This window comes from Miniopterus natalensis, chromosome 11 (genome assembly GCF_054644295.1).
Source record: "Miniopterus natalensis isolate mMinNat1 chromosome 11, mMinNat1.hap1, whole genome shotgun sequence".
NCBI classification, from domain to species: domain Eukaryota; kingdom Metazoa; phylum Chordata; class Mammalia; order Chiroptera; family Miniopteridae; genus Miniopterus; species Miniopterus natalensis.
Genome location: NC_142091.1, coordinates 70,769,938 through 70,778,919, shown reverse-complemented (window position 1 = coordinate 70,778,919; position 8,982 = coordinate 70,769,938). Strand labels below are relative to the sequence as shown.

Genomic DNA, 8,982 nt, shown 5'->3' with positions numbered 1-8,982 from the left:
GCATTTCTAGGGCTTATTTGTTAATGAGCGTGCTCAGTTCCTTCTCTTGAAACGTCTATTCAGGGAACAGGAAAACCATCCTCTTTCCTCTTGGGGAAAGTGTGGAGGAGTCCTCAACTCTTAGACTGGATCAGCCAGCTAAGTACAGAGAGCAGCCTGGCAGATTGTGGGGTGTCAGCTTCCATCACCCCTCCAGCCCATGTCTTCCAGACAAGACCACGTAGGAATGTCACTAGTGGCCACCTATCCTTGGTCCCTCCTTTTGTCTCATCTTACTGGTTTTGGGAGAAATAAGAAGTCAATTCCCTTAACCAATGGCCCGGCATTTCTGGTCCCCAGTCTTTTTTATTTTATTTCATTTCATTATTTTTATATTGAAGTATAATTGACTCCCAAGTCTCTATACGATGCTCCCAGCAGGACCTGCCAAGGCCCACTTGCCTTTCTGGCTCTACCTGAAGCGTGAGCTGCCTCTGCCACGGTGTTTGGTGCTGTCCCAGTGAACGTGGCCTTCTCTGTGCCCCTGCCCTGGCGTTCTGACCCCGGTGATGGGAGGAGAAATACCAAGGAGGGGAAGCAACTCCATGAAACATTTTTTAGGAGGTTATGTTTTTATTCTACATTATTGGTATGACAGGGAACGGGGCCGCGATCTCACGGAAGGCCAACGGGGAGAATTATATACACCTAGGGTGGGCACAGGGCTGGGCAGGACCTTCCTGGCAGCAGCGGGAGGGCCTGAGGCTTAGGCCACGGGAGCCAGGCCCACCTGGTTGTTGGCCCTGTCGAAGACGGTGAAGTACTGGCGGATGAAGACGTCGCCCAGGATCCAGAGCTCTCCGGCGGGGGTGGGGATGTCCATGCCCTGGAAGCCGCTGGTGCAGCCCTGCTGGCTCTGGGGAAAGGAGAGTGGAACCCAGTGGGACACGGGCTCAGCGGGGACAGGCGCTCGGGACTAGGCCCCGCGGGCCGTGGGCCGCTGCAGGGCGCGTGCGGGGAGGGGCTTCCTGCCTCCTGCCCAGGACTGGGGTCTGCCTGCAGGCTGTTCACCGCACCATCGCTTTCCAGGTTTACTAGACACCATTTAGCATTTCCGGCAGATGCACAAGCACTGACTTCAGCATCGGAGCCACAGGGCTGAGGGAGAAAGCTGCCCGGAAGGGTCTGGAAGCCCTGGTGACACAGCCTTGTCTCGTTCTGATCCTGCTCAGCGACAAGCCAGGTCAGCTGTGAGTCCTTCTCACTCACCGGGGCCCTGGGCCACACAACCTTGGGTGTGCATTAGAGTCACCTGGGAGCTTTGAGAAGCCCACTGCTCAGGCCTCGCCCCGACTAATTCCTCAGCGTCGCCGGGGGAGCGCCCGGACTCAGCACCCCTCGGAAGGTGACCTCCACCCACTGGGCCAACACGCTTCCTCCTGGCAGCAGAGTAGACCGTGAGGGGCTTTCCTGGGGTTCGTTCGACTGGGGATTTGTTACTTGGCAGAGGCAGCAGGAGCGTTTTAGCCCGGACCCTACGTAAGCCATGATTTTCATTTGCTCAGCCCTTCACGGCTTCGCTGTGCCAAGCTCCCCCGATTCCCCTAAACCACACTCTGAATCAGTGGGCTAGTAATCGGGGCCCAGGGCTTGGACTCAGGCGTCCAACCGGAAATCCTTGTCTTGCTACTGTCACTGGCCTTCCTTTTTCTCTTGGGGGGGCACGGTGTGCAAGTTCTCGTTCACGCATTGTTGTTAGTGTGCTGTCTCCCTGGAGGCAGCCCAGAGCAGACGTCAGCTGCAGCTCGCGAAGGGCACTGCTCCTGTGCCACGTGGGGGGCTGTGGCCACACTGTGCAGCGCACCCAGGAGGAAGGCCCAGAGCCCCCTTACCTGCAGGATGTAGGCGCTGGGGGGCAGAGGGTACTGGATGCCGTTGATGGTAAAGACGATGTTGGGCAGGCTGTTGACGGCTGCGCAGCTGACCGCCATCTGGAAGGAGTGAGGGTTAGAAGGTTATTCCTTCTGCATGGCCGACCCACCGCTGGGTCCAGGCCAGGGACGTGAGGGCTGGGCTTACCTGGCCGTACGAGTTCTGGCTGGCTCCAATGTAGCGCTGGATGTTGGCAATGGCATTGGTTGGGCCAGACAGCAGAGAGGTGCCAGTGTCAACGATGGCCTGGCAGCCCCCATTGCAAGCGATGACCTCGCCGTTCATGGTGATGCTGAGGGCGAGATGCAAGCGAGGGTTTCCTTAGCCCCAGGGGCACATCTCCCGGAGGAGGAACCAAGTGACTCCAGAAGGCCCCTCTTCCCCACCCATCGGAAATACATAAAATTTCAGCTTCTCTCATTCCTGGCTTAGCCGGGACTGTCCTGGTTTTAGGACTGCAAATTCTCGCGTCCCGGGAAACCGCTCGCGCCTGGGCAGACCTGGGTGATCGGTCACCCTCGCAGGGCGGCCAGGGGAAGGACAGCTGGGGAGTGAGGCTGCATGGGGGACGGGCAGGCCCTGAAGACGAAGGGGGGACGGGATGGCCTGAAACAACTTCTCAGCCGTTTTGCCCTATCTCTAGACTAAAAGTGACTTTTTCCTAGAATGGGAGGAGTGTGTGGCAGCTCACAGGTCCCCTAAAGGCTGAGATCTGTGGGCAGCGGTTGGGGTCTCAGGCAGCGCTCCTCCTCCAGTGAGGTGCCTTTCTCGGGGTCTCTCTGAGTTGGCCAGCTTCCACCTTCCCCCCAGGGGTACATCTCCCTGCGGTTGGTTGTTCCAGTGGGATTCTGGAAAACTTAGTTACCACGAGTCTATAAAGAAATGGGATCTGGGGCCCGCGCCAGGATGTGGCCCATCCACGATGCTCGCACCTGTCCACGGTGATCTGCCAGTAGGTCTCAGAAGAAAGAGGCACCCAGTTCAGGTTTCCAGTGTAGTAAGAAGAATCGATGCCGCCAAACATCACCACACTGCCACCCTGGTCATTGCTTTGAAAAGGGGGGGGAAGAGACAGGAATTCATTCTTTCCTTCATTTACTCATTCGACTGTACATAAACTGTATGTATCCCAAGAGCTACCTATTTTCTTTCTTTTTTTTGCTATGGAATTTTGGCCTCTATCTGAAGTGGATTCACTTTGATCGGGCTCTAGCCAGGGCCAGGAGCCAGTGCTGAGTGTGTGACAGACAGGGTCTCTTTTAATCCTTACACCACGGCCCATGCCATGGCCACTAGGATGATTATTATTTCCACTTTACAGAGAGGCACAGAGAGGTGAGGTGACTTGCCCAAGGCCACACAGCTAGGGAGTGGCAGAACCAAGAAGCAGAACCCAGGTCTTCCTGGTTCCAAATTATGCGAAATGAATACGTGGCAGTGTCTGCTCTTAAGGACTTGACAGTGTAGTTCTCATTCTCAGCCAGGGCCAGTTTTGCCTCCAGGGGACAAATGCCAATGTATGGAGATGGTTTTGATAGTCATGACTGGGTGGGGCCTGGGGTGTCCCTGGCATCTGGGAGGTAGAGGACAGGGAGGCTGCTAAACACCCTACAGTGCACAGGACAGCCCCCAATGGCAAGGAATGATCTGGCCTAAAATGTCAATAGTGCTGAGACTGAGAAACTCTGATCTAGCTGGAGAGATAAGATGGCCCCGTGTGAACATCTAAGTACCTGTGAAGGCAGATCCTGTTTAAGGGCCGACCTGAATATTAAGTGGCCAAGAGGAGAAAAGATAAAAGGACCTTTCTGTTGTAAACTGCAGGGGTCCTTGTTACTGGAAGGTTCATTGTCTAAATCACAGCAGATTTGGACAATGAACCTAGATAGGGAAGCAAATGCCGACAAAGAAATTAATCACTAAAGAATGGCCACGGATAAAGCTCTTCCCACCCAGCTAACCCCACCCCGCCTTCGCCAGTAGCCTCCGACAGTACAAGCCACACAAGGTGATTGTGGCAGAACAGTTAATGACCAAAGAGAACATCAACCTCGACTAATTGCCTCAGAGAAGGATGTCTCGGGAAAGCTCTGACACCCTCAGATATTCTTGCATAAACCTCTACTCAACCAAAACCGACACCTGGTCCATTCTTTATTCGTTTTTAGGATTAACTCATAGTCACAACAGAAACCTAGATTTTAACTAATGAAAGAAACTTGGGTTCATCCTTTAAAAGTTTCACTGTTCAAGATTTAAGTTCCAACCAAATCTTTTCCCCCCTTTTTTGCTGTGAAACTTTGGCCCCAATTTTAAGCAGATTCACTTTAACTGGTGATCTCTGGGGGCCAGTGATGAGGGGACTGGTGCTGGAGAGCCAACGGCTGATGGCGTCGGAGTTGCATAAGTCAAATACGACCAACAGAGAAAGCTGGTTGCAGAGGGATTCGGTACTGTTCCCTCTAAAGATACACCTCTCAAGCCTTAGACGCTGACCTTTCAAATCCCTTGCTTGCTAAGACCCTCTCCACCCCACCCAGCCCTGGACAGCCCCCTGCTGGGCCAGGTGACCGTGACCTCCCTGCCCAACTTACGAGCTCAGGTAGACAGAGAAGAGGTCCTGGGAGAGCAGCCCCTGGTTCCACATGTTGTCGAAGACGGGTGTGGCCCCGGAGGAGGCGATGCTGGGGTAGGCCAGACCCAGGATGCCGTCGAAGGGTGAATAGTACAGGAAGGAGCCGGGCTCCTTCTCGCTCAGGCCGAAGATCTGGTTGGTGTCGGCGATGCCTGCGACCTGAGTGGGGAGACCAAGTTGTTCATGATCAGCTCGTGTCCGCTGAGCTGTGTGCGGCGCCAGCGGGGGGCCCGGAGCGTCTCGGCTCATTCTGTGTAGGACTCAGCTCTGGGCGTCGGGCTGGAAGGACAGGAGCGGGACTGTCCCCGGGAAAACTTGTTATTCCGCTGGAGGTAACCATCGTGGCTGATCTCCAGATGGCCACAGTCTGCGACTTGGTGTGAGAATTTGCTGCAGAACAGATGGTCACCGTGCGCTTGTGTGTCTGAGGAACGGATGCAGAGCAGACTCCAGGCAAATCAGAGCCCTTGACCCCTGCTGTGCCCTGGAAGGGGGAGCTGCTGGAGCTTTTGGACTGGGGTGGGGGCTGCAGTGGGGGGAGGGAGGAGGTACTAGAAGAGAACTGAGCCTTTTTTTTAACATTCCTCACCCCCCCCCATAGCATTCAGCTTGGGCCGAGCTGAGGTTGGCTTAAGACTCCGAGCACCACCCCCTTACCCACTACTGCCCCATCTAGAAATGTCTGCCCATCTCCGCCACTTCTCCCTTCCCATCCCCCCATTAGGCTACTTTTGTAATCACCGAGACCCCTATTGCTTAAATGAGCGGATTCTGGGTGGCCCCCAAGGTCCCTGGAAGCTGGCCCCATGGCTGGGCAGGATGAGGTGGCCCTCCAGCAGGTGCTCACCTGGACGGTGTCGTATCCGAGGACGCCTGTCATGCTGCCGGTGCCGTAGGCAACAGCGAGCTTCTGGCTGGTGGCCCGGTAGGTGGAGGACTTCTGAGGGTTGAAGCGGTTGTGGTTGGCTGCGAGGGCGAGAAGTGACATTGTCAACCTCCGAAAGCTGGTGGAGAGTCATGGCCTGGAGTTGTCTTCCTGGGGTGGGTGCCTGGGTTCGGGCTGGGGGGTGCTTTGGAGAAGGGTAACCTTTACCCTAGATTTTGGAGCCCAAGAATTTGCAGGTTTCGTTTCTGTCTGGTTAGACCAGTTGGGACCATCTCACTGATGGAAGGTCCCCAACCGACCCCCTGAGGATGCCCCAGCCAAGCGCTGGTGGCACCAGCCCACTTCTCTCTGCCATTGGCCTGAACTCCTTGAGTGCAGGGACCATGTGTGAGTCACCCCTTTGTCCTCCAGGCCACCTAAGCCCTGTGCTTGGACTATAGTAGGTGCTCAGCAAATGCCTGCTGAGTGAATCCCTTGAGTGGCTCCAGCAGGCTTGAAACTGAACCGATTTGAAGCCCCTGAGTGTTCGGGGCTCCCAGGTCAGTTGGTGCCAGGGGCCCGGGCAGGCCTGGGCACTCACAGCAGGCAGGACTGGAGCAGTAGACTGAAGGCACCCACAGGTTGGAGGAGCCGGTGTCAAAGATGACGGTGAACTCCTGAGGGGGGGTTCCGATGCCAATGGTGCCGAAGTACTCCATCTGCCGGGTGGGGACAGCACAGCTCACAGACCTGGGCTCCCCACTCTGGCTGCCCCAGGGACTGTCCCTGGGTCAGCTCCTCCGCCCACCTGCCACCTTTCCCTTCACTGTTCTCCTTGCCTTTCTCTCTGTGTCTATGAATCTGTCCTTTAAGGCCCAGCTTGGTCTCCCCGCCTTCTTGAAGTCTTCCCTGATTGCTCCCCAGTTCCCCTCTGACTGTTCTCTTCTAGGCTCCATTAACACCTAATAATAATCTCATCTTGTCCGGTTTAGTCTTGCCATCCTAGAGAAAGCACGTTCTTGGAGGACAGCGTGGAAGCTTAAAGCGCCCAGCTGAGTAAACGCTTAAACGCTCGTTCATTAGGTTGTGGACCAGGAGATAAACATAGTCACCAACAGATGGAAACCCTTCGCTGTACCTTCCTCCTAAATCTAGGTGTGTACAGCAGGTTTCAAGAAAGGGCACCTTCAGGGTTTTTATTCTTGGTGCCAGCCACACTGGTCTTGCCATTCTTTGATGATGACAAGCTCATTCCCATCCTACGGCCTTTGAACTTGCTATTTCTTGTGCTTAGAAAATGTTTATTCTAGGTCTCTCCTTGCAGACGCCTCCTCCTCAATCATTCAGAGCTCTAATCAATGTCACCTCCACCAAGGGGCCCTCCCTGACCACTTTATCTAAGTTTGCCCTCCCCTATTCCTCTTCTTCCCTTTACTCTAATTAATTTTTCTTTCTGCCATTTGTCATTATTTGAAATTATCTTACAAACTTATTTATTTGTCTCTTATTTGTCATCTCCTCTGGCATAGAAGCTCCAGGAACTTTGCTTAGTCACTATTGCTTTTTCAGCTCCTTGCCTAGCCACTGGCACATAGTAAGTGCTTCATAAAAATATAAGTAAATGGGCTAACTTTACCAGGGGCCAGACCCTGTGCTCAGTACTCCAAAAACCGTCATTGCACTAACTCCTCATAGCTACCCTCCAATGGTAGATGCTAAGGGTTCTGTTTTACAGACAGGAAACTGAGGCTCACTCAGAGAATGTAAATGACTTGCCCAAGGTCACTGGAAGCATTAGAGCCTAGATTTGCACCAGGTCTGGCAGATTTCAGAGGCTAACCTCTTAATGACAGGAAACACTGCTTTGTACCCTTGGCCCTGCGCTGTTCACAAAGGGGACACACAGTATTTAGTGAAGGGCAAGGCGTTGCCATCACATCCCAAATAGAAGAGTCAGAGTGATCTTCCTGTTATTGCAATCTGATCATGTCAACCACCCGTTAAGATGATTCAGTGGCAATTAGGACGCAGACCATTCTCAGGGACTCTGGCTCCCCCCCTTGACCCCGAGCCCCCGGTGCACCTCGCTCCCTCCCCTCTCTGCTCTGCGCACACTGGCTTCCTCTCCTCCAGTGCACTGCTCCCAGCTGTCACCGGCTCCGACACAGGCCCTCCTGCTCTCTGTGCTCTCCTGTTCTCTTGGAACCCTCGCACTTCCTTCATGGCTCCGGGGGAAGTCCCTGCCTGCCACCTGTCACACTGGCACAGAGTGTCACCTTCACTGTGGTCCTCGCCTGGTTGTAATTCTCATGGTTCACTGTCTGTTTCTCCCTGCTCGACCCGGGCCTCCATGAGGGCGGGCGCTGTGCCCGGCCTTGCCCACTGCTGTTTCCTAGCACAGTGCCTGACACATAACGAGGCGCTTTGTGTACATCAGCCCTGGAGGGAGGGAGGGAGGGAGGGGGGGAGGGAGGGAGGGAGGAAGGAAGGAAGGAAGGAAGGAAGGAAGGAAGGAAGGAAGGAAGGAAGGGGAGTAACAGTTCTGACTGTGCGTTTTCCTGCCCTCCCTGTGCCTCTGAGATCCAGGGAGCAGACCCCTGGGTGACTGCTCGGGGGCTCAGAGCCCTGGTCCATCTTCCAAGACCCCTGAGACCCCCTCTCTCTCCTCCCAGCCGAGTCCCGGAGCCCCTGCCGTCTGCCATGCACTCACGTCCATGTAGTTCTCAAGGGGCTGGGTGGCCAGCGTGTCTGCAGCCTCCTTGAAGTACTTGCTGGCTGGGTTGAGGCTGTGTGTCTTCAGGTAGTCTTCCAGCAGGCCATGCTCGATCAGGTTCTGCCTCAAGGACTTCTTCCTGACGAGGGGGACCCTGTGGCGAGGGGTGAAAGGGGTGGTTTGGAAGAGGGAGAGTAATCAGCAAGGAGTCTGCCGGTGGGGGGCTGTGGGAGCAGAAGGGAAAGAAAGCTGGCCCAAGAGTAGACAAAGGAGGGAAGTCAGGAGGGGAGACGCTCTTATTTTGGGGACAGTAGTACAAAGAGGTTCAGTGGTTGTCCGAAGTCGCCTGCCCAGTGATGAGGCTGCCAGCCAACCCCAGGCTGGCCTTGAGGAAGCCACAGGCAGGCGATACCTGGGCGTCCTGCCTGGGCTGGTCTTACATGAAGTGCTTGGGGCTTGGGAGTGTTCTGAGGTTTCTAACGAAATTCCCCCATTAGCGCTTCATTCCTTCGCGTCTAGAAATTCTCATTTGTAAAAAGGAGGTCCTCCCGAGGGAGTTAAGCTGGGCTCTCTGTCCTGGACTCTTTAACTTAAATGAATATAATTGTTACTTTCCTCTGAACATTTAACCACAGCTACAGCGCCGGCTTCCCAAAAGGGCAGAGAGAGAGACGAGAAACGGTCAAGGGAGGAGTTGCGTAAGGAGGAGGGAAGACCTGGGAGGGCAGAGGGGCAGTGCCCTGGCAGCAAGGGGAAACCGCCCGTGCAGGCTGTCCTGGGCGCGGCGCGTCCCCGGACTCACTTGTAGATGAGGCACTCAGACAGCGCCACCAGGCCGAGCAGCAGCAGCCACTTCAT

At 55.1% G+C, this 8,982-nt stretch overlaps 1 protein-coding gene across 1 annotated transcript; it reads right to left on the bottom strand.

Annotated features, from left to right (window-relative positions):
- Positions 1–677: 677 nt before the first annotated feature.
- Positions 678–8,982, bottom strand: LOC107527645 (pepsin A). Its single transcript, XM_016200424.2, has 9 exons — positions 8,927–8,982; positions 8,122–8,278; positions 6,013–6,130; positions 5,394–5,512; positions 4,506–4,705; positions 2,844–2,960; positions 2,059–2,203; positions 1,872–1,970; positions 678–895 (listed from the first exon to the last, which is right to left on the bottom strand). The coding sequence occupies exons 1-9, from the start codon at positions 8,980–8,982 to the stop codon at positions 746–748; spliced, it is 1,161 nt and encodes a 386-aa protein (XP_016055910.2). The 3' UTR covers positions 678–745.